The sequence below is a fragment of the Acipenser ruthenus genome, chromosome 4, assembly GCF_902713425.1.
Source record: "Acipenser ruthenus chromosome 4, fAciRut3.2 maternal haplotype, whole genome shotgun sequence".
Taxonomy (NCBI): Eukaryota; Metazoa; Chordata; class Actinopteri; order Acipenseriformes; family Acipenseridae; genus Acipenser; species Acipenser ruthenus.
The window spans coordinates 58,414,142-58,440,563 of record NC_081192.1 but is presented as its reverse complement, the minus strand read 5'-3'; the positions used below and the strand labels follow the sequence as shown (position 1 = coordinate 58,440,563).

Here is a 26,422-nt window from a genome sequence, read left to right as displayed (position 1 = left end):
AAAGAGAGAAAAATAAGGGAAATAAAAGAAATATGGAGTGTGTAGTAGATTTCTACGTGGCCTGACAAAGAGAGAGGAGGAGGAGACGTCCCCAGATATTTAGAAGTCATCTGTCTTTTCTGAGCCTGTCTGACACAGCAATTTCGCCTCAACAGACAAACAATCACTGACATATGCCAACTGCTTCAGGCTGACCTGGAAGGAGACATGTGGAGAGCACACTGTTTGCCTGTAGTACTAAGGGTATCTGCCACTGGCTCATTCCAACAGTCAGCTGTATCATGTGCAGTGTGAGATGCAGTGTGAGATGTAATGTTTCTTGGGAGGTATGGGTTTCCTGGTGCCCTGGGAGCCATCGATTGCACATGCAGCTACGCGCACCAAAACAGAATAGGCACCTCTACATAAATCGTATGGGGACCTATTCTGTCTGCAAGTAGTGTGTGATGCCAACGTTTTGGACAGGACAGTCCCACTTTTGGAACACTGGTCCCAGTGTCCCCACAACCTTTCTTGTGACGCTCATTTCGTCCTGCTTTCTTTTTTTTCCCAGAGCATCGTCGTGCCCGTAACAGAATATTATATTTTCATGCAGGCTGCTGTGTTACTACCATATCTAACTTATTACAGTACAATGTGACTAAAGGGAATGTTGAGTGACCAGTAGCATTAAAAAGCAGCTGTACAGCACCGTGCAAACCTTGAAAATGACTGAACAGTCAACGTTCATATTTGAAACCATTCACAGAGAATTGCGGGTGGGTTAAAACAAATTGGCGGCTATCCTCGTCTGAATCATCACTCTCGCTGCCCGAAGAGGTTAGACTACTGTAATCTAACAATAACAACTCACACAGGTGCCCATTTGTATTGTGTTGGAACTTTTCTCTTCATCCATGGTATTTGTATATCTGCGTGCGAATGGCTTTGCTTTGTGTCTTGCTATGCCATGTTTTGAACACAGTGCACTGAAGCTTGTTGTGGTTTGAACATCAAAATAGCCCATCACAACAATAGGAGGGCCTGTATTTGGAAACATATTTTCTGTTGAAATAAGTCTATATTCACTTTCAATTCACCACAGGTAACCCTCTGAGAAACGTATGTTATTGAATAATACAAAATCATTAATTAACTAGTTATTTTCACATTTGTGAAATTCATGTTGTAAAAATATTTTACAAGTTTCAGAACTTTTTTTTTTCTTTACGTATACATGTTATGTTGTTTTTAGCAATGATGAAATATAATAGCTTCAGGTCTCCAGGTGCCAATTTAATTTCTTTAAAAAATGTACATTGATAGTTGAGTACTGTATATGATACAAGTAGTTTAAAACAATTACAAAAAAACAATCATATTCTCATTTCGTTTGACCGTCTTTAAAAAATATCTAAATAAGCTGACTTAGAGGCAGGATAAATCTCTTTTTAATTTGGTGACCCCTTATTTTTATTTCTGTGTTAAATGTGTTATAGAAGTATATTTTATCTTGCAAAGTTTAAGATAAAAATTAAGACAATGGAGTATTCAAATTTAAGATTAATGTTATCTGTTGCATAATTCGATAACTATATAAGGTATTTTAAAAGTATTTTATTTTATCACTGCTATTAGCAGAAGAATCAATAGAAGAAAAACAACACATTGATAAAAACATGTTTTTCCTTCAGCAAAAGAGGCAAATATCAGGGCTCGAATTACTGGGGGGCTGGGGTGGGGTTGATCCCTTTAAGTTTCTCCAAATAGTTTTATTTCCACATTTCCTTTTTAACATGTTTTAAGCTGACAGCTATCACTTAAAACAGAAAAGGATCCTGTTAAAAATGTGTTAATTGTATGATGACATTTCCTGCTTTGTCTATGCAGTTTTCAATACACATCAATGATACTGATCAATGATAATTAGAAAACATCTCCTGACAATCTGAAAGTTTCTCTGCGCATTTTACATAGGCTAATGCTTCTGCTTATATTAAGGAAGATTAAATAGTATTCCTTTCATAAGTAAAGAAGTGACAACATTTCAGAAAAGGGATACGATTTAATCTTATTACACCTTGATGAAAATAAACAGCCAAGATCAACAAAGAAATTAGCATTTGTAAAATGTGTAGTTATTTAATTTAGATTGTCAAAAGGCGGCAAAAGCAAAATTGTCTTACCGCACGGCTATGACATCATAGACCAACTTACTTACCTGATCTATTAATATTACTATGTCTTAATAGTAACAATTATCTGAACAGTGTTTTTGTAGGTAAAAATGTCAACATACAACTGAAACAGCATTTAAATCACTCATCAATCTTTTTTTTCATTTCTGTCATGAAGAATTACAGAAAAATGGCAAATATACTGTGGTATTTAGTCAGAGAACAGAACAAAGAAAACTCTGAGGTAAGTAGTCGCAGTAATAGTTTATTCAAAAGCCATCTGAGAAATCACCATGCAAGTCTCACTCAGCATGTATATATGAAGCAGCGGCATCTACTTATTAAACTAAATATCGCCTTATACAACTGACTAGTGAGTATGCAAAGTTTAAATTAGACACAACAGATACATTTCACCACTACCCTCCGATTTCAGAAACATATTTAAAACAAAATTCAAAACTCTCCTGCTCTCTTCTGACAGAACCGTTGGGTTTTCAAACAAGGTCAGGTTCGGAAGGACTGTGGCACTGCGTAAACTGACACGGAAGTCGTTTAGTCCACATATCATCTAATGCTGGTTTACAACCTAGGGAAATTATGGCGAGAAAACAGCCTCTGAAATTATTGGTCAGCTTCTCTTGAAGATCACAAAACCTGAGTAGACTCATTTCCTGCACACACACACACACAAAAAAAACCCACTTGGAAGGTCCTCCCTTGATGTCAAGTGCCATGCAGTCTTTCGCTGTTCTGAATCCAAATGTCATTTTGTGTCGAAAATGTTACTATAAATGGGAACGTTCAATGTAATGTTTTTTTTTCAGCGGAAGGGTACATAATACATTTCAAATTTTTTTCTTAAAAAAGCTAGTTTGTGTAATTTTTTTTTTTTTTTAAATGTAGACATTTTATAAGCGAAATAACCCACTTCAGGGGATGCGGTAAGACAATTGTTACCGCACTTCCTGGGTGGTTGAAGGCCTCGGCCTGCGGCCTCGTGCCTCACAACACACCCAGGGCGTGCGGTAAGAATTATCTGACTGCACACCCTGTCGTGGGTTATTTCTTACTTATTCACAAAAACAGTTTCCACAGTAAAAGATTCCACTCTGACTATCACGAGTCTCTTGCATTCACTTTCAATATGATATTAGATCAAACATTGCCAGTCAAAAAATAAAAGCCTTAGAGCTTCCCTGTAACTTGGAAGTTGGAAGTTAGAACTTAAAAATCTGGTCACCTTATTTCAGCGGGATGAACCGCTGCTCAACCCCCGACCCCTGCCGAAGGTATAATCGTACCTTTAAATGTGCTCGTCCTGTAATTAAGCAAACATCTGGAATCCTTAAAATGCGATTCCAATGTCTGGATGTCTCTGGGGGAACACTACAGTACACTCCTCAGAAGGTTAGCAATATCATCCTGTCTGGTTGTGTTTTACACAACATAGCTTTCCGTAATGGATGTGATGTTGAACTTACAGAGGAAAGACTACAGGGTTTAAGGGAAGCAGATGCTGAACTTGAAGCCCCAGCGGTGGAGATTACAAATGCTGCAAGTGCCAGGCAGGTCACAGACAAACGCCTTACAGATTTATTTTATTTTATTTCACAGCCTTGCTTGGGCTGCTGGACATTTTTTATTTTTTTTGCGCTTTTGTCTCCGTCTTTTTTTTTGGTTTCAAAATGCCCTCTGTTCGCTATCGCAGACGCACAGGTGCTCTTAAAGGGAATGTTGAATCCTTATTGGTTGTAACCTTACTCCCCCTACTGTGCTTTGATTGGCTGGGCGAATGATTCACTGACTATTTGATGTGAGTTAGCCCACGCATGAGACCCAACTTCTAAATCACATTTTCGTGCGCTATTTTTGCCTGAGCGGAAGCGGCTGCATACATATGATGACATAAGAAGAGTACCTAACACACTTCATAATCAAGCTTAATAAATGCATTTGACAAAGGGTACTGGTACTGCGGATTTAAAAAGAGTACCTAACACACTTCATAATCAAGCTTAATAAATGCATTTGACAAAGGATACTGGTACTGCAGATTTAAAAAGTCTGGCAACTAAGGTATTGAGGAAGAGGAAGTGTGGTCCAGTGGTTAAAGTCCAGGGCTTGTAACCAGCAGTTAACTGGTTCAAATTCCACCTCTGCCACTGACTGACTCACTGTGTGACCCTGAGCAAGTCACTTAACCTCCTTGTGCTCCATCCTGTGGATGAGATGTTAAATCAGTGTCCTATTGTAAGTGACTCTGCATATTATGCACCTCTGTAAAGCGCTTTGTAATGGTGGTCCACTATGAAAGGCGCTATATAAAAATAAGGATATTATTATTATTATTATTATTATTATTATTATTATTATTATTATTATTATTATATAATACATGCCAACTTGGGTGACTAGGTACCAATTTAATGTGCTCTACAGCTACGGCCAAAAGCATTGTATCACCCTAGAATTGTAGGATTGATACAATTTAAACAAAATATATATATATATATACTGTATATATTAACATAATTTAGATCTTTTATTTACCATTATGTAATCAAAGAAACTACTTCCTTAATCCTCTCAGGCATGGACTCAATGAGGCACTGAAGGGTCAAGTTATTCTTTAGATTCCGCATGCAGCCTTTACACTTGATTCCAGTTTGCTTTGGTTTCCTGATTGCCTGTCCTATCAGACCATTCAACAAAGCAGTGGTTCAGGCAGGGAACTCACTTTTAAGCTAGATTAAAATTGTAAACATCAACAATATTAGGGCCTCCATTGCCAGACATTCATCAGTCAAATGGCTAGTATCTCATTCGTCATTCGATTAACATGTCCAATGATCAGCAAGAAAGGGCTTTACATCTTACCTCAATCCATTCATCCTTGTTGTGCATCAGAGTTCACCTGCTCCTCCCCAGCCTCCATCTGTTTTTTGGCTTCGTCTAAGGGGGGTATCCTACCCCCTGCCCATGGCTTCCCTACAGTCAGTCTCTCCACTATCAGCAAACTACCTTGAAGGGCAAGGCCAAAGGCCACAGATGTAATGAAAATATGTATTAGATAGTATTGTCTTGTTTAAGATTTAATAAATATTGTTCTTTCTATCTCATGAGTTTTCCTGACCTAACCAATAGAATTGAGATCCGGCTCATTTCCAGGCCAAAATTAAAATGGTGTGATGCTGTTGTCTTCTAACCATTTCTTCACTTGTTTGGCACAATGGCAAATGGCTCAGTCATCTTGGAAGTAGAAATCACCATTGTGAAAATGGTTCTGAGCTGTAAGGAAGAGGTGGTTTTGAAGTGTTTTCAGGTACCAGTCCTTGTTCATAGCTGTCCCCTTGGGTAAAACCTGTAGGGATCCTGTGCCTTTGGCAGAAAAGTATCCTCAGATATGAACTGTTTCCAAATGCTTCGTTGTTGGGACAGTACACCTTGGCTTGTATCTTTCTCCTTTGCGCCTTCAAACTCGTAATCCACCTCAGTTTCCAAAACAGCTGAAGGGGGGCTCGTCAGAGAAAAATACTTTGGCCCAGTCATCTTTGGTCCAGTCTTTGTATGTCTGACAAAGGTACAGACAATCTCTGATGTTTTTTTTGCTCAGAAGGGCCTTCTCAGCAGCTCTCCGTGACACCAGACCAGTCTCTAAAAGACACCATCTCACAGTGCGCGCAGACGCCTTCACTCCAAGTTTTCTGGCGAGCAGTGTTGACTTTTTGGGCATCCGGACCAGGGGGCAGCTTTACAGCTTCCAGTCTTATATTCCTGGATGATCCTAGATACTGTGCTTTGGCTGGCATAACCTCTATTGACTATCAGACAACTGCTAAAACCTTCTTTATGAAGTGCAATGATGGCTGAGTGCATTTCCAAGGAGGTATTTCCTCTGGCTTGTTCTGAAGTTACAAAATCTTTGTAAAAAAAGCTTATATAGCTTAAATCTACTGCTCATTGTCACCTTTTAATTACTTCTAATTGAGTAGCACGTGTTTTCGGAAAACTACAACACAGTATGTCATTTCATATGTTACCGTAACATTATTCAGCAGGTTTTATTTGGCATTTTGAAGCAACATTAGATAATTCTAGGGTGATGCAAAACTTTTGGCCAGAGCTGTGCATGCTTTTTTGGAGTGCCTTGTAACAGTATTGCTGTAAAAAAAAATAGAAAATAGATTTCTTTTAGAGATGCATATTTTACAGTTATAAATGTAATTTATCCCCGGTATAAATACTATTTTGTGTACAGTATTTTTAATGTTTTTTTTTTTTTCTTCAGATTTTTGATTGTGCTTGGTTGTTTAATCTTGGCCATCTTGACAACTTTTAAAGAATATGAAGAGGTATCAAACTGGCTCGTTATATTGGTAAGTTGAAATTATTATTATAATTGTTATTAGTGATATTAGCATTATTATTGTAGTGTTCAATATACTAAACATATAATAATACATTTACGCTAAAACATTACTCCTGGATGAATGTATATTACTTCCTTCCATAGTTTAGTCTCCTGTGAACTCTGCTTCTACAGAACGTAGACATTGTTGGTTTATAGTTTGTTTACACTACAAATACAATACAGTAATTCCACAATTTGTTGCAATGTTACATATATACTTTATATGAAACGTTTTGTGTAGGGTCGTTACTGTAAATACTACAACTTAATTCCTATAAAACAGGTTTACACTGTGTTTCAGTGATTTACATTGAACAAAGATTTGTCCTTTTCCACGTATATATATATATATATATATATATATATATATATATATATATATATATACACACACACAGTTGTAGTCAAACATGTACATAGCCCAATGGAAATGTATCATTACTAGAAATTTCTCAAACAAATAATTAAAGGGAAATCTTTTGTAGCAAAAGTTTTGCTTTTGTGGATGAGGAAAAGTTAGAAGAAAAATGTCTACAATTATTTCAGCATTTTTTTTGCAAAACCCCCAAAAATGCTAATTCAAAAGTATTCATACCCTGACAAGGAAAATGAAATTAATAGCTAGTTGAGGCACCTTTAGCAATACTAACCTCTTTTAAATGATTAGGATATTTGTTAATGAGCTTTTGGCATGATTCTTTAATGATTTTGACCATTCTTCAATGAAAAAAATCTAGTCCCACTTGCAGCCAATTCACTTTGAATATCTTTGGCAGTCAATCTCAAATCGTTATTAACCTTCCTCACAATTCTTCTACTTGTTCTTAGTGAAAGAATCTTCTTTCTTCTAGACTGAGGAAGCGTTGTGACAGTACAATGAGTTTTATACTTCTTGATAATATAAAACAACAGTTGAAATTGCGATACTCAAATGCTTGGAAATCTTCTTGTATCCTTCTCCAGCTTTATGACAATAAATAATTTTCTGCCTAAGGTCTTGATATAGCGCTTTACTTTTTCCCATATTGACTTATTGGTAATGACAGCAATCATCCTATGCCTATCCCTTTTATACTCTCTAAGAATGTTCACCTACAATCCAGCATTTTCTAGACTTTTCTAGAATCAGCTTCTGCATTATCATATTGACATTTCTAGCACCTTGTAGACAATACTATAATAGCATCAAAGGGTATGAATACTTTTGATTGAGCATTTGAGTGAGCATGGAGTTTTGCAAAAAAAATGGTTAAATAAATAATTGTAGACATCTATTTCTTGTAGCTTGCTTTCCTCATCCACAAAAGCAAAACTTTTGCTACAATAGACTTTTTCTTAAAATTATTTGTTTTCGACAAATTATACATTTCCATTGGGGTATGTAAACTTTTGACTACAACTGTATTTATTGAATGGTCTATAGCTACTGCATGAGTTACCATTTAACATAAATTCAAAGCTACAAGCACTAATTGATCTTTATTGAAACATTACTACTTCATACACAAAGGCAATGAAAAAGTATTACTTCTTACTTTTCCAGATACCTGCATTATAAAAAGTCTCTGTCTGTTTTTGCACAGGAAACCTTCACAATTTTCATATTTGGATCAGAGTTTGCTTTAAGAATCTGGGCTGCTGGTTGCTGTTGTCGGTATAAAGGATGGAGGGGGCGTCTGAAATTTGCCAGGAAGCCTTTGTGTATTTTAGGTAAAAATACTAATAATTGACCATACCTACAGTGGCTCTCAAAAGTATTCAACCCCCTTGGACTTTTCCACATTTTATTGTGTTACAACATGGAATCCAAATTGATTTAATTAGGAGTTTTTGCCACTGAAAGATCCGTAATGTCAAAGTGAAAAATAAAATCTACAAATTGTTCTAAATTAATTACAAATACAAAACAGAAAATAATTGATTGTATTCACCCCCTTGAGTCAATATTTGGTAGAGGCACCTTTGGCAGCAATTACAGCCATGAGTTTATTTGGAGAAGTCTCTACCAGCTTTGCACATCTGGACACTGCATTCTTCTTTGCAAAATTGCTCAAGCTCCGTCAAGTTGGATGGGGACCTTTGGTGAACAGCAATTTTCAACTCTTTCCACATATTCTCAATTGGATTGAGGTCCGGGCTTTGACTGGGCCACTCCAGGACATTGATCTTTTTGTTTTTAAGCCACTCCAGTGTGGCTTTGGCTGTATGTTTGGGGTCATTGTCCTGCTGGAAGATGAATCTTCTCCCAAGTCACAGGTCTCTTGCAGACTTCAGTAGGTTTTCCTCCAGGATTTCTCTGTACTTTGCTGCATCCATTTTGCCGTCTATCTTTACAAGCTGTCCAGGCCCTGACGCAGAGAAGCATCCCCATAGCATGATGCTGCCACCACCATGCTTCTCAGGATGATGTGCGGTGTTAGGCTTGCGCCAAACATAGCGCTTAGCATTGAGGCCAAAAAACTCTATTTTGGTCTCATCATACTATAGAATCTTCTTCCACTGGGTCTCAGAGTCTCCCACATGCCTTCTGGCAAACTCTAGCTGATATTTGATGTGAGTTTTTTTCAACAATGGTTTTCTTTTTGCCACTCTTCCATAAAGGCCAGTTTTGTGAAGCACCCGGGCTATTGTTGCCGTATGCACAGTGTCTCTCAGCTCAGCCTTGGAAGACTGTAACTCCTTTAGAGTTGCCATAGGCCTCTTGGTGGCCTCCTGACTCATGCCCTTCTCGCCCGGACACTCAGTTTTTGAGGACGGCCTGTTCTAGACAGATTCACAGTTGTGCCATATTCTCTCCATTTCTTAATAATGGACTTATATCTGGGGCATATTCAATGCCTTGGAAATGTTCTTATATCCTACCAGGGATTGGTGCTTTTGAAGAACCTTATTCCGGATTTGCTTTGAATGTTCCTTCATCTTCATGATGTAGTTTTTGTTAGGAAAAGTACTAACCAACTGTGGGACCTCCCAGAGACAGGTGTATTTAACCTGAAATCATGTGAAACACCTTAATTGCACACAGGTGGACTCCATTCAACTAATTATGTGACTTCTAAACACAATGCACCAGAGCTTATTTAGGTGTGTCATAGCAAACGGGGTGAATACTTATGCAATCAATTATTTTCTGTTTTGTATTTGTAATTAATTTAGAACAATTTGTAGATTTTATTTTTTTCACTTTGACATTATGGGCTTTTTTGTGTTGATCAGTGGCAAAAACTCCTAATTAAATCCATTTTGATTCCATGTTGTAACACAATAAAATGTGGAAAAGTCCAAGGGAGGTGAATACTTTTGAGAGCCACTGTACATGTGTTTTACTATGACCTCATTCACAGTGTGGTGACAGGACCTGTTACTTTCTTCCAAAGGGTTATAGAAGGCAGGTTAAGAAACTTATCCTTGAACTTAGTTACACAGTATGGTTGTCCAGGTGACCGTTGTTGACAGAAGGTTACCATGGTCATTGCCATGGGAATGCTTGTTTTGGATAGCTCCTGTTGTTGTGGGGATTCAGGCACTGCCATTCCTGTCCATTTCGAATAGACCAGCCCCACTGTCACTCTGTTCTGCCCACTGTTTATCCAAAATGTGATAGACAAACTATATGACAGTCCAGTGATTAACCATGAGTTTAAAAAAAAAAAAAAAAAAAAATGCTGTCCCTATGTTTCTTAATGTTGTTTTCAAGCAAATACTAATAAAGAGCCCTGGTTTTGATGTGTTTCAACATCTTTTTCTGGCTTCAAAATAGAGCACATGGGGAAGTACTCAATTATTATTTTTTTTATGTTTGCAGATATCTTTGTACTCATTGCCTCCGTGCCAGTTGTGATTATACAGAATGAGGGGAATGTGTTGGCCACATCCCTGAGAAGTTTGCGTTTTCTGCAGATATTGCGGATGCTTCGGATGGACAGGAGGGGAGGAACGTGGAAGCTTTTAGGCTCAGCCATTTATGCACACAGCAAGGTAAGGTTAAAAAACAAAATCTGTTTACTGTAATGGTAAAAGTTGCCTTGGAAACACATGGCTGGTTTCACAGACCCAAGTTAGTACTAAGATTGGACTGCCTTACATTAGGATTAGTGCTAAGCACTGTCTGTGAAACCAGCTGTTAAAGTTTTACTCTCCAATTCAGTGCTAAAAAAGTGTGTAGTTTATTTAAAAGATTATTTCTTTATAACCATTAGTTCACACTTCTTTGTTCCATCTCTATTGTTCAAATACCTATTGCCCCTGATAAAGCTTTACATTATGAACAAATAGTGTAATAAAGCATAGTGAAAGCATGGTAAAATGTTGTAAAGCCCAGCATATTAAAAACCTGGCAAATTATGGTATACTATGGTAAATGCATAGTCTAACATGGATAACATTTGAAATTACTGTGCCTATTTATTGTGGTAAACAATTATAAGGTTGTGTCTATGTTTTAGTAATATAGACTGTAATAAACTCTGTTACTTCTAGGAACTCATCACTGCCTGGTACATTGGATTCCTGTCCCTCATCCTTGCATCATTCCTTGTTTACTTGGTTGAAAAAAATGACATTGATATGGAGTTAACTCCTGCACCCACTGGTAACCCAAATAATATCCAGGATTTTGATACATATGCAGATGCACTGTGGTGGGGCTTGGTAAGGACATCTCTATTACATATATATAATGTGTGTGTTTTGCATGTCCCCATTCACAACAGCCCTTGAATTCACAAAGGCTTGAATTATGCATTGCCATTAAATAAGGTTCTATAATAAAATAAGTGGCTGGGTAGTGATTCCAGGGATACATTTCTTTAGCTATTCCAGAATGCCCATCTGTTGGTGCTGATGTTATGTGATAATCATTCACTACAGTTTCATAATAGTGACTGCATGAAATTTAGTTTTTTATAAACTGCAGAAAGTGTTTATGAATCTGGTCCTTTATAATTACTGTCTGCTTGACCAAAACAGATTATTTATTTTTTCATATTGATGGCAAGGCCCCTGGCATATTTCACATAATCACACTTGATCTATGAATGTAAGGAGCCAATGTACAGTTCCAGCTAATTCTTATGTTAACAAATGTGTGCATAAACGGGCAGCAGTGTGGAGTAGTGGTTAGGGCTCTGGACTCTTGACCGGAGGGTCGTGGGTTCAATTCCTGGTAGAGGACACTGCTGCTGTACACTTGAGCAAGGTACTTTACCTAGATTGCTCCAGTAAAAACCCAACTGTATAAATGGGTGATTGTATGTAAAAAATAATGTGATGTCTTGTAACAATTGTAAGTCGCCCTGGATAAGGGTGTCTGCTAAGAAATAAATAATAATAATAAATGTGAGATATCTTCAGACTGGACTCAGAGGACAAATCGCTGTATCACTGAAACATTATGATTTAGTTCCTTGCCGTTTAATGTTATATTGAGTTAAGGCTTCCTCAAAGTTACACTGAATATAGTACTGTTGTCTCTTGTCATAACAGTCTTTGCTACCCGTACATAACAAGGAACCAACAGCAAGCGTTTGGCATTAGAAACAGAAATAAACCTTTAATACTGTACCCAATAATTATCTTGGGCAAACTGGTTTATTATGTGTTAAATACCCTATTAAAGTTATCAAGGGAATGGGTTCTATATTACTTAATAAGGACAGACACTTTCACACTGGCACTGCTACCCGGGTCACAATCCCATGTAGTGTGAAACCACGTACCTGGGTCGTACCTGGGTCAACCCGTGTCCCAGCGACCCACCTCAGGATGTGGGTTGACATGCTTTGACCCGGGTTGAGCGAGACAAAATGCATGACGGCCGACGAAATAACAAACAGCCACCCCTGCGTGAAGGTTTCACTTCCGCAAGGAATGTTTTTGTTTTACTTTGTTTAACCATATTTCTGTTGCTTGAGACACACCATGAGCCAGATTGCAGCAGGGATGAAGAAACATTTGCTCTAATCAACATTTGGGCTGACGGTTCAATCCAGAGAAGCTTCGATGGAAGCATTTGTAACAAGCTGCTTCTGGGGCATTGTACTTGCATCTGTTGCCAGGTCAACCCTGCTTTATCAAAAGCAGTGTGAAATTGCATAGCCGACCCGCATAACACCAGGTCCTGACCCGGGTAGGTTCCGACCCGGGTAGAGCATGCCAGTGTGAAAGGGGCTTAAGGTGAAGAATGTACCAGCAAATGTATTATATAATATGTATACTGAAGATCTTAATAAGATATTCATCATTATGTATACATTATTTTCACAGATAACTCTAACCACTATAGGCTATGGTGACAAAACCCCTAAAACATGGGCAGGTCGTCTCCTGGCTGGAACATTTGCCCTCGTTGGAGTCTCGTTCTTTGCTCTTCCAGCTGTAAGTGTTGTGTTTTCAACTAAAATGACTTGACATGGATTATTTACAAAATCTGAAATACAGACTATCGCTTTCCAACTGCCTCCTATTTTACACTTCTGAAAAACATTAGAGTAAGTAGCAGGTTTCTGATAAATAGCGTTACACATCCCCACGTGTCACTGCAACTGCTAAATAACGTACCTGTATTTTTTACTTTTCATTGTTAACATCATGACAACTTTTTACACTATAGGGGGTTATTTTCAAAGGAGATCTGCTGGAGGATTGCATTATTTCAACTGTTTTTTTTTTTTCTGCAGCCCTGTTTTTCCCACCGATTCAGTATTTTCTAAAGCTGCGGAAAACACGACGGGACTCTATCTGCTAGTTTGGTCCATTAGTTATTCTGACGGTTTGTTTTGGTAGAATACGTAATAATCTAAGAGTCTGTCTATTTTCTAAAGACGAAAGTGGTGGATAATGGAAACTTCCACAAGTTAACTTTCCGCCTGCTTCAGTGAGCTCAGTTCGACTATCCGCCAGTAAAAAACAGAGTGACAGCAAGTCAGAACGAGTCTCCCTGGCATTCAACGTGGATCCTGTGTTAGAAGCAGCTGTGTGTGTCTATATTATGATCCCATAATATCCCATTGCAATGCACAAAATTCTCTTTACCTCAAACTGATCTGAAGAAGATCCAACCATCATTTTGTGTCAAAGTGAGACTCATTTGAATTATTCTCTAGGGTAGCCCCAAATGTGAAACTATAGGCTACTATAAAAAAAATTACAAAATTTTAAAAACCATAAACAAACTAAAAAAAAAAAAAAAACTTTAATGTGACGATGCTGAAGTTGGCTTCTTATTCGGCCAGCTTTTTATCCATATGTATTTTCCCTGTCTAACATGGAATTTGCTTTCCTTTGTTATCTTGTCTAATAAACCATTTTTAAGTTTTGTGCTTTCCCCATTTAATATAGCATACTCACACTGAACAAGAAAAAGTCAAGGTCTATAAATTTACTACGGAACTGAAACGTTATTTAGGGGTAGAAATTGATGTTCAACAATGATACAGTTTACACATTGTTTTGCACTTCAGATATACGTTGGGCTTACCTTTGAAAAGTAGAAATACAAACTTCAACAAGGAAAACGTGCTCTCTGTACGGTGCAGAATAAAGTAGTAACCTTGGACAGGTGACTTTACAACAGAATGGTTTGTTAAAGTGACTTTTTCCTGTTGCTGTTTAGTTTTAAGTAAGATTTATAATTTAGTTTTTAAACATACAATAAATACAATACATTCCTTAAAGTAAGTTAGCTTTCATTTCTCTTCAGGGACCGTCTTCAGTTTAACAATACAGTATTCAGTATTTTGATGCATATGCGCTACTAGCTGTACCATTTTGTTTCAGCACTGTTCCTTTTTTTAGTGAATATTTATGATTTTGGAATTGTTTTGATATTGTGCTTGTTGCAATATTGACTTAACAATTAAACATTACTTAGCCCACTAGTACTTCTGAAATATATCAATAAATAAATTGGATGGTTTGATGATTTTATTTAAAAGCATATGTCTGCAATATGTTTATATATTTATTTATTTATTTTTAAATTTTTATGTCCAAAACATAGTTTGACACACTTGGGGCCACCCTGGAAAATAATTCAAACTCGTCTCACTTTGACACGAAGGGGTGGTCAGATCTTGTTCTGGTATTTGTTCTTATTCAGGTCAGCTTTGGTTAAGTAAATTGTCTGCACAAGACAAATAAGATTCCGGCTTTCTAAAAATGTGAATGAACGGTCCTCAAGGCGATGGGGTTGACCTGATCCCGATGGGGTCATGTTTCGGCTTGGGATCATAACATAAAAATGAAAAAAATATATCTTTTTTGTTTTGGATGTACACAAAAGGTTTACATGATAAAAAAATCATTTATTTCAGGACGTATTAGACTAATCCCGTCTTCATCTGCGTAGAGAAATAATTAAGCGTCCTGAAATAAATGATTCATTTAAACCTTTTGTGTACATCCAAAAAGAAAAGTTTTCATTCATTTTCATTTTTGTACACTGCAGTTATACCTCCTTTCAAACCTATAACTCCCATAATTTGTTCTGATCATGTTTGTTTGTTTTAAGTTGTCCTAATTAAACAAGCGATTGGTAAGACTGAATGATACATTTCTCCACTGGTTTGGTACAATTTTCGATTGTGTTTATATAGCATTAGCAAACCGCTCAAATGCTCATTACTTATTCAGTTAGAATTGCAGAAAATTATGCATGAAATGTGATCCGCCAGCAGATAAAATGGAGGATCGCGTTAGAAAATAGGCGGCTATTTAACGGATTGTGGCAGGCTGGCTTGTGGAGTGACCTCAGACCAGGAAGAAGTACACAAACAAAAATGTATCGCTGGTATCGTGAGGCAAAACTGCACTGCTGCACTGATATTTATTCAAAAAAGTAACACAAATAATAAATAAACTTCTCAAACACAAAATAAAGTAAAGGTCTCCACAAAATACAAATAAAAAATAAACACAACGAATATCTTTGTTGAAAAATAGGTAGCGTCCGTCTGTCCGTCCAACATACTCCACCCAGACAAAGGATTTCTGATTCCCTATTATAGTATGTGGCTGGAGTCTAATTAATTAACAATTACATAATTAAGGTTCCAGCCACATTCTCACATGTATTTCTGGCAGGGAGGAATTTAACCCACTCCCTGCCGATCCAAAACAAACAATAGCTAAATAATAATAATAATAATAATAATAATAATAATAATAATATAAACATATATATATATATATATATATAGGCACCCCATCACACGGATTAACAGGTGGAAAGATTCTACACATTTTGCCATTTCCACTGGAAATGAAACCCCTTAAAAATCGGGCCTGTAATGTTAAAGTCTGTTTCAAAGTTCTTCTCAAAATGTCCACTCTAGTGTACTGGGGTTTGAGATCAGGGATGTGTCCTCTAAATCACTGCAGGAAGATCAATAAAATAAATTTAAAAAAACACATCATGGATTGTTATTGCTGTGTTACCTGTTTACACACCCCTGATCTCAAACCCCATTGCACTAGAGTGGACAGTAACACTATATTTTTTAGTACCCTGCTACTTACTCTTTAAATGCTATAATGCTATAAAAAAAAATACAGCAATCCATTTGTTTCTTATTGTTTGACATGATGATATACTATTTGACATGATTATTTTTAGGTTAATGATTGACTGCTCCATCTACAAATATGACTGAGAATAAATAATATAAATTACTTTGGAAATGAGTTACTTTAGATATACTGTGGCAATAATCTTCGATTAATAGTCATTGATTTAGTTCAGCCAGCTCATGGGGCGACTACTGAGCTCTAAAGGACAAGGCTGTGGGCCAAAGTATATTACGTTTCATCATGGGCACGACCATCTGTCAAATGCAATAAAGAATCTTTCATTCAGTCTTTTGGTGGATGTGTCCTTTCTGAATTACACACACCAGATTTACATTGCTTTGTATTTACACAAATGTGCTGAATCAACAGAAGTAAGTTGCACTGGTTACTGACAAACACAACATTAAGTTAGGGATATGCTTAAGTGTGTTAAGGTTCTTTGGGGAATATTGAATGATTTGTAAGACAGCCAGTAAGAAACTTCTGTACATATTTGTTATTAACATACTTTAAGTATCACTCTTTAGTGGGCCTGTGTGACAGTCTGGCTCGCAGTGGTGATGTGGATGACGTCACGGACCAGGAAGTAACTCAAACCAAACAGTGGATGGGCGGTTGAAGCTGAGTGTTAGTGCACTCAGCGTATTTAATAAACAAAATATTAAACAAATTAACACAACACAAAACAAAAGGGCACAAGGGCCAAACGAATGAACAAACAAACAAGTAAGTGATGTGCTGGGAAATCCAGCACGTCTTAGCAATTGTTTGTTAATGTTGCTTTTTCTCTCTCCGCTCTCCCGTACTCTCCTCTACACTCTCAAAAACCCCGAGTGCAGAGTGCTGCTGGTTTATATACTCTGGCCGAGGGATTTAACTAGTTGGTAATTATCTTATTATCCCCCGGCCAGAGTCTGCACGCGTTTGGTAAGGATGCATGACTGTCAGCTAGTTAAATAATCAGTAGCTGATCAGCCATGCATCCTCACGGGGTTTTTAAATATAATAACAAAAGACGCGGCGCTTTTACCCGCGCCGCAAACAAAAATACAAATAATAATAAATAGGGGCGGGACACTCCGCCACACATGCCCCCCCTTGTGCGCAGCACACATGGCCTTTTCGGCCACCTCCCCCCTTAGTCCCCAAAGTCCCGGTCAGCAGTCCCGGCGCAGGAACAGGGGCAGCAACGGGCCAAAGGTGGCGGCCACGGTGGGATGTCCTCCTCCCACCCAAACAGCCGTAGTGTTCCAATGGCCCGCGCACCGGCCAGCTCCTCTGGCCAAAAAATTTTTGGGGGTGGTCTCCAGACCTGCCCCCCCTTCTTCATGGCCGACAGCTCCCCTCCGTGGGGCTCTGGCCACCCTTTCTCCTGCAGCGAAATTGCTGCGGGGGAAGCTGGTCTCCTGACCTCCCCCCCCTTCTTCATGGCTGACAGCTGCCCTTCACGGGGCTCCAGCCACAGTATTTCCTGCCGCGAAAGTGCGGCTGGGGGAGCTGGTCTCCTGACCTCCCCCCCCTTTTCCATGGCTGGCAGCTCCCCTTCGTGGGGCTCTGACCACATGATCTCCGGCCGCGAAAGTGCGGCTGGGGAAGCTGGTCTCCTGACCTCCCCCCCTTTCTTCATGGCCGGCAGCTCCCCTCCGTGGGGCTCCGACCACAGTGTAGTGACCCCAGGCGAAGCAGGATCCCTGGCGACCCCAGGCAAAGCAGGATCCCTGGCGACCCCAGGCGAAGCAGGATCCCTGGCGACCCCAGGCGAAGCAGGATCCCTGGTGACCCCAGGCGAAGCAGGATCCCTGGCGACCCCAGGCGAAGCAGGATCCCTGGCGACCCCAGGCGATGTGGAACAGGCAGCCCCAGGCGATGCGAGGCAGGCATCCCTGGGTGGTGCGAGGCAGGGCAGGAGCAGTCCTTCCCATGACGGTGGATGTGGAACCAGCAGGTATTCACCCTCTGCTGGTGGAGGTGGGAGGGGAAAGCAGTCCTCCCACAGCGGCTGAGACGGAACCAGCAGGTATTCACCCTCTGCTGGTGGAGCTGGGAGTGGCAAGCAGTCCTCCCACGGCGGCTGAGGCGGAACCAGCAGGTATTCATCCTCTGCTGGTGGAGGTGGGAGGGGCAAGCAGTCCTCCCACGACGGTTGAGGCAGAACCAGCAGGCATTCATCCTCTGCTGGTGGAGGTGGGAGGGGCAAGCAGTCCTCCCACGACGGTGGAGGCGGAACCAGCAGGCATTCACCCTCTGCTGGTGGAGGTGGCGGAGGCAGAGGCAGCTCTTGCTGCTCTGCTCCTGGTGATGGTGGAGACAGAAGCGATGGGGCGGATGCTGGCCACTCAGAGGGAGGCTGTGGCGGTGCTGGCTCCCTCTGCTGTGGCGGCTGGGCTGGTGTGTGCCGTGCTCCCTTCAGCAGCATAAATAGAGGCTGCTGGGGAACACCAGCATCCTGCCCTTCTCCCCCCCAGAAAAATTCAGGGGGTTGAGCCTGTAACTCCTCCCCTTCTGGCTCTTGGGACTGCAGCTTGGGTCCTAAGGCTGTGGAAGCGCAGACTTCCACCTCTTGGGCTATGGACGCACCGACTCCCCCCTCTTTGGGCTGTGGACGCACCGACTCCTCCCTCTTGGGCTGTGGACGCACCGACTCCTCCCTCTTGGGCTGTGGACGCACCGACTCCCCCCTCTTGGGCGTAGGACGTTCGGGCTCCTCCCACTCGGGCGTAGGACGTTCGGGCTCCTCCCACTCGGGCGTAGGACGTTCGGGCTCCTCCCACTCGGGCGTAGGACGTTCGGGCTCCTCCCACTCGGGCGTAGGACGTTCGGGCTCCTCCCCAGGCTGTGGAGGCGAAACCAGCAGGCATTCTCCCTCTGCTGGTGGAGACAGTAGCGATGGCTCCTCTCCCTCTGATGCTGGAGACGGTAGCGATGGCTCCTCTCCCTCTGATGCTGGAGACGGCAGCGATGGCTCCTCTCCCTCTGATGCTGGAGACGGTAGCGATGGCTCCTCTCCCTCTGATGCTGGAGATGGCAGCGATGGCTCCTCTCCCTCTGGCGCTAGAGACGGCAGCGATGGCTCCTCTCCCTCTGGCGCTGGAGACGGCAGCGATGGCTCCTCTCCCTCTGGCGCTGGAGACGGCAGCGATGGCTCCTCTCCCTCTGGCGCTGGAGACGGCAGCGATGGCTCCTCTCCCTCTGGCGCTGGAGACGGCAGCGATGGCTCCTCTCCCTCTGGCGCTGGAGACGGCAGCGATGGCTCCTCTCCCTCTGGCGCTGGAGACGGCAGCGATGGCTCCTCTCCCTCTGGCGCTGGAGACGGCAGCGATGGCTCCTCTCCCTCTGGCGCTGGAGACGGCAGCGATGGCTCCTCTCCCTCTGATGCTGGAGATGGCAGCAGCAGGGTCTCTCCCATATCCGCAGCCAGGTAGTTGAACACCATGGCTGCGATGTCTGGGAGGGAAGCTGGGTGGTGTTGCTGTTCCCAGGCCTCCCAGCGCTCCCCATCTCTTGCCCACAGGAGGTTGATCACTGCAGGGAGGGCTTCCTCATAATCCCTCCCCGGCTCCACCAGCCAGTCCCAGACTCCCTCAGAGGAGAGTGCATTCGTCCTCTTTGGAGGATGTAGGTCCTCCCTCACTGGACGCTCTGGCTCCTCTTTCTCCTGCCATGGAGGGGGTTGGTCTGGTGCCACGTGCCCAACCTCACCAACCGCGAAGCACCACTCCTCACCCTTCAGGCAGGTGAGGCAGATATCCAGTGTGGCAAGGTAAGGCTGATGTTGCTGCGCCTCCTGCTGCTGTTGTTGCTGCTGCTGCTGCTTTCTCCTCCGGCTACTTTTCCCCATTTTTAATTTGAAAAAAAAAACGAACAAACAAAAAAAACGCACTTTTCAATCCTGGTCCGGCTGTTGGAGGCGTTGTTTGTCCCACGCAGGACACCATATGTGACAGTCTGGCTCGCAGTGGTGATGTGGATGACGTCACGGACCAGGAAGTAACTCAAACCAAACAGTGGATGGGCGGTTGAAGCTGAGTGTTAGTGCACTCAGCGTATTTAATAAACAAAATATTAAACAAATTAACACAACACAAAACAAAAGGGCACAAGGGCCAAACGAATGAACAAACAAACAAGTAAGTGATGTGCTGGGAAATCCAGCACGTCTTAGCAATTGTTTGTTAATGTTGCTTTTTCTCTCTCCGCTCTCCCGTACTCTCCTCTACACTCTCAAAAACCCCGAGTGCAGAGTGCTGCTGGTTTATATACTCTGGCCGAGGGATTTAACTAGTTGGTAATTATCTTATTATCCCCCGGCCAGAGTCTGCACGCGTTTGGTAAGGATGCATGACTGTCAGCTAGTTAAATAATCAGTAGCTGATCAGCCATGCATCCTCACGGGGTTTTTAAATATAATAACAAAAGACGCGGCGCTTTTACCCGCGCCGCAAACAAAAATACAAATAATAATAAATAGGGGCGGGACACTCCGCCACAGCCTGTTTTAAAATCACATTCTTAGGGCACGTTCACATCTAGTTCGTTTGACCCTTTGATACAGATTGAAGTGTGGTTCGGTTCACTTGGAGTTATATGTGAAACCTCTGAGAACCATATAATCGCACCAGGATGCTCATCAAACTAAGTGAACCGAAATCACATGAAATGGTGGTCTCAGTTCACTTGGAAGCTAGGTCTGTACGTTTGCCACTTTGCTGCGTTTCAACATTTTGCAAAGTGAAACAAAACTTATTCCAGTTTACTCGGAAACGAACTGCTCCAAACAGCAAAGCAAGTCGTGCAAGTGATGTACTTCAACAAGCACCAAGAAAAGTGTCTCCCCTTGTCGCACATACGCAACGCAGGGCTTGTCAAAAAACTATGGAAGGCCCTCTGGATCAAAAACTCATACGTAGTACACGTATTGATTTGGACCAATCAGAATACATAAAATAGTATGTGTTTTAAATAAATGTAAAATAACTAAGCAATTTCTATATAGGGGCTTGTCGTTATACAGCAGTACCTATGTAGGGGCTGGTCATTTTACAGTCATGCAGCGTAATTACGAGTGTAGCAAATCACCTTCAGGCTGACATATTTTAAATTTCAGACATGAAATACACTTAAAAAAATCAAGAATAAGGAAAATTGCAAATCATGACCCCGAGAGATTTTCTTCTACGGTGCAAATATAGATTTGCTGAGTGCTGCTGACTTCTTGAGACAGACAATGTTGACCGTGACATGGTTCAGTTTGTATTAACAAGGTACATGATCATTTTTTTTATTTTCTAATTACATTTATTTCAGTTTTACACTAAAATATTGAGTTACCATAGCTAATATTATATTCAATGTCAGACCTTTCAACACTTTTAAAATGACATATTAGTTACCGCCGTTTGATGCTTGTCTTGGAGAGTAGAGCCATCTTTCACTACCCAATGCCAAGTCCATATACCACCACGAATTGAACAGGAATGGCAGATATAAGATGACACTTAATTGAATAATTTATAACACATATTATTTTCTTTAAATTCATTGGTTCACATTTCATTTTCAGTGATCTGAATATTTGAAACAGGTAGTAAATAACACGTTTTTTGACCTGGATGGCCTTCCATAATAACATACACACCAGACAAGAACACTATAATGTCACATGTATAACAATACATCACAAAAAAATACTATAGGGCTGATTTACTAACTGGTGCAACCCGGGGCTATTCAATGAAATGATGCTTATAGTGTTTTTAGATTTAATTTAGTTGTAGCAAGCATGTTCTTTAAGCACTGTAGCAAAACTGTCACAAACAAAGTATGAAATGACAATTGAATAATTATTTAGCACATGTATTACATCTGTCTTTATTATAAAAAAAGAACAGTATTTTTCCAACATTGTTAGCACCAAATAAACTAAAATAACACAGACAACAACACAAACACATCACATAAATTATTCTCCATGTTGGGCATGATGGAAAACGTTTTTCCAGAGAGAACTTCCACTCTAGTAATCAGCAAGAGAGCCGAGTGCGTTTGGAAAAGTGCAACGTGAAACCAATAGAACTCTAGTCTGGATGAAGCTGCAAGGGAACCAAACAAACTAATTTGAATACAGTTTAAAAGAAACTCAAGTTCACTTGAATTTTTCTGGTGTGAAGTGAACCAAAGAAAACTTGTTTGCAAGTGAACCACGATTCGAATCACTTGCAAGTGAACTAGGTGTGAAAGTGCCCTTTAGTGAATATTTTTTCTATCTCTTTATTTTATTTTTTCCAGGGGATTCTAGGCTCAGGGTTGGCTTTAAAAGTTCAGGAGCAGCATCGGCAAAAACACTTTGAGAAACGCAGGCACCCAGCAGCAGGCCTGATACAGGTTTGGAAAGTTCTCATTTAAATTGTCCAGTAAGTGTAGTGGTAAAACAAACATTCTCAAACATGCTGTACTACTTACTGAGCAGAATTTATAGTTCTTAGCCAGAGCAAGAACATCAAACACATTTTCCTAAGTTTCAAGAAAACTGTTGTTTTTGTGTGTGAGTTATTACCTTTGAAAGTACAACTGAACCTGTGTCAGCCATCTAGTGTACACTGTCATAAACACAGCAAAGTAATGCTGAAAATGATGACAATTGCGGTAAGGCCACTGTTTCCTTTTCTCCATACATTATCTGTACCGCTAGAATGATCTCAAAATGGTCTCAAAGAAAAAAGCTGTATAAAAAACCAACTAAGATTCCTATAGTACAGCCAAACCCTTTTAAAATCACTTCAAAGGGAGTAGGCAAATATGGTGGCAGGGTTGACTTTTAGTTCATTAAAAATCTGCCAAAATAAGCATTAAAAACATAACAAATATACCTGCTGTGGAACATGCACTGTGTTGATTACAAACGCTTTAATTAATACAATTTATTTTAAATATCATTAGAGCCCAGAGATTTTTTAAAATTTATTTTTTAATCATTTTTCATTTTATTTTTCACAAATGTAGTTTAATTACAGATACACATTAATAAAACAACTCAAGTAGATGTATATCAATAATAGTATAGTATACATCATGTTTTAACTGCATATATATTTTTTATTAAACATTATCTGCTTTATTTTAAACGTTTTGATTTAGTTCCCATAATTTCTCATTAGCGACAGTAACTGTAACGTACAGTCCCCCACTCTTTTTAATTAACTGCCTATTTACAGTAAATACTGCCCAGGCCCTCTATAAAAATACAATAAGAGAGAGAGATATATATATATACACACACTGCTCGACTATTGTGGGGCGTTCATAATAATTGCACATACAGCAATGTACACATTTAAAAAAAAAAAACGATAGGATTTATATTTCAATCCCATTGCACTGAAGCAGGGCTCCAGTATACAATAGCTTGGGGTTTTCTCAGTATTTAAACACTAAGCAAAGCAGATTCATTCATTCAAATTCATTCAAAACCAAAACAGCATTTGCTCCAGTGCAAAGTTTGCACCACTTGAAATAAAACAAAGAATTATCATACTAATACAAAATATAGATGAACCCGTTTTATATCACCTCGTTTAATATCATACCACATTTATTCTCACGATTTTTGAAAGACCACTTGCCATGCACCATAGATTCTTTGAGAAATTACCTCTCTTAATATCATCGCACAAACCTGCTTATTGTCATGTTTTGTGCAGCCTGTCAAATGCTGCGTTCTTAACGGGATACAGTTCAGTTGCAAAACACCAATGTCACAAAATTTTAACAGTCGGTCTTAAACAAATGCACACAAAAAACACCAAATATTGATAGTTCTCATCAGTCAACAATTCATGCCTTTTTTAGATTATGACACAAACTGTTTTGTTCCAGTTAATGATACAAAACGTATTTGTCCTGTAGTAAACTATATGCATTTGTTTAAATGTAAAGAACGATTAAACATACAGTATTAAAACACTAGTCTTTAATTCACCGTTTTATTTCTTTTTTTTCTCGCACTCGTAATGTACTCATGACCCACTTTATATCACGAATTATGCCCTCACGGCAATTATGATATAAAGCGGGTTCATCCGTACAAGCAAGCAAGCCATATTTTCCCCAAAGGAATTAACAGCTAATGATACTTAACAGCGTATCTTTCGACTCTCATTCCTGACAGTTGCAAAATCTGCACATCATTATTTTGTCAATGTCAGCTGCATGCATCCTCTGGTGCTCAAATTCTTTGCAGAGCTGTTTAATTAGTGGGGCTTGCAAAGCAAGAGTCCCCACTTTAAATCTTTGACATACTTCTTCTTCTTCTTCTTTGGCACGCTACTCCTCTTACACCGTTTAAGCTAGAAACTCTGTTCAAACTTTAAAATGTGTAGACCGGTCTGGAATAGTGTGCTTGTATACAACTTTTTGATATATTTTATACTTTTTAAACTATTAAGCTTTTTGTCCTTGTTTTGTCCATCTTCATTCACTTTAATGGGACTTTTTTTTCAACACTCTAAAGCTCCCCATTGTTTAAAAACTCCTAGACTTCCAACATTCTATTTACTGTAAATGATGTATGTTTTGACACAAATCAGCTACTTTGACCACTTTCCCAAAACTGAAATAACTTTTACCAATCAAGAGGTACAGCTGTTTTAGTAACCGCATCAACTACATTTTCTCTAACTTTTTATAAACAACTGAAATTTTGACCACTTTCCCTAAAGCAAGCCCCACAACTTTACTTGTAGTTACCATGTAGTTGTTATGTGCAGTTTATTCATTTTAGAAACAAACGTCTCTTCTCTTCCATTATAATTTTAATTCCCAAACGACCAAATTATACCTCCCAATTTAAAAATGTAATTCTGTTTGCTTTATAATGATTTTTCATTTTATATGTTACATTTAATTTTATTTCGTGTTATTTCGTATTTTCGAAAAACACAGGGCTCTAAATATGCTGTACATGTACAATACAACACATTGTAATAATTAAACCAAAGTATGAAAAAAAAAAGTGATATTATCAGCTGTCAGTCCAGGACATTTCACTGTGGTAATAATAAGCAGGGGGTGACATTGACAGGATTGATATTAAGAGGGTTTGACGTTATATTTGAACTGTGCTATCTCCAAAAGCAAGGGTGACATTCTCAACAAAAAAGTGCAGGTACTCCTATGTGCAGCCAGGTGTAAACATTTTAAAATGTTGACAATTCGAGTGCCAGTGAATAAATACTTCTAACATTGGTACCCAATATATATTTGAATACAAAAAAGCTTTGTACCTTCTGCATTTATCGCTCAGTCATGTTCTGTAACACAACACTTAAGTTAAACCTTAAATAAGTATTAAGAAATATGACACTATGCAGTAACTGCTGCAAAGAGGGAGTTTTGTTTCAAGATATCCAAAAAAGGGGTGATGTTATAAAAACAAATGTGTATAAAAAACAAACAGGCACTACTTTTTTTTTAATTTAGTTGTTACCAATTAGTTTTTATTATTTTCTCCCCAATTTGAAATGCCCAATTATTTTTAGGCTCGGCTCACCGCTACCACCCCTGCGCTGACTCGGGAGTGGCAAAGATGAACACACGCTGTCCTCCGAAGCGTGTGCCGTCAGCCGCCTGCTTCTTTACACTCTGCAGACTCACCATGCAGCCGCATCAGAGCTACAGCATTGGAGGACAACACAGCTCTGGGTAGCTTACAGGCAAGCCCGCAGGTGCCCGGCCAGACTACAGGGGTCGCTGGTGTGCGGTGAGCCGAGGACACCCTGGCCGACCTAACCCTCCCTCCCTCCCTCCCGGACGACGCTTGGCCAATTGAGCGCCGCCCCTGGGAGCTCCCGTCCACGGTCGGCTGTGGAATACGGTCGGCTGTGGAATAATAACAGGCACTACTTTAAAAAAAAATAGAACATACCGATAGATCTCTGTTATTTCTTTTTTTCTTTTACTTATTACATATCCTACAATTATACATTCTGTTGTGTTTCTGTCTAGATTAATTACCGTGAACTATTCCAGAAAAAAATAGCTTTTGAAGAAAATGCTTTCAGATATACAAAAGAAAATATATACAAAAAAGTACATTAAGATCAACAATAGTGATTACTGTTGTTGTTTATCAGTTGCTCGTAATTTTACAAATATTTCACACTCATAAAGAAAAAGTTCACCTAGACTTTTATCATACAATTAATTACTATATCTGTGTGAATGAGTGGTTTGCAGGGTGCAGGTGTACAGGTGATGCAAGTGTTCCAAACAACCACAGACACAAAGTTCA

At 39.9% G+C, this 26,422-nt stretch overlaps 1 protein-coding gene across 1 annotated transcript in view; it reads left to right on the top strand.

Annotated features, from left to right (window-relative positions):
- Positions 1-26,422, top strand: part of LOC117400040 (potassium voltage-gated channel subfamily KQT member 3) — a 197,444-nt gene that overhangs the window by 142,505 nt on the left and 28,517 nt on the right. Inside the window, exons 2-7 of the mRNA XM_033999488.3 lie at positions 6,448-6,535; positions 8,154-8,280; positions 10,376-10,548; positions 11,050-11,220; positions 12,835-12,945; positions 22,423-22,518. Of these exons, the coding sequence (XP_033855379.3) occupies positions 6,448-6,535; positions 8,154-8,280; positions 10,376-10,548; positions 11,050-11,220; positions 12,835-12,945; positions 22,423-22,518 (766 nt within the window). The remainder of the gene's footprint in view (positions 1-6,447; positions 6,536-8,153; positions 8,281-10,375; positions 10,549-11,049; positions 11,221-12,834; positions 12,946-22,422; positions 22,519-26,422) is intronic.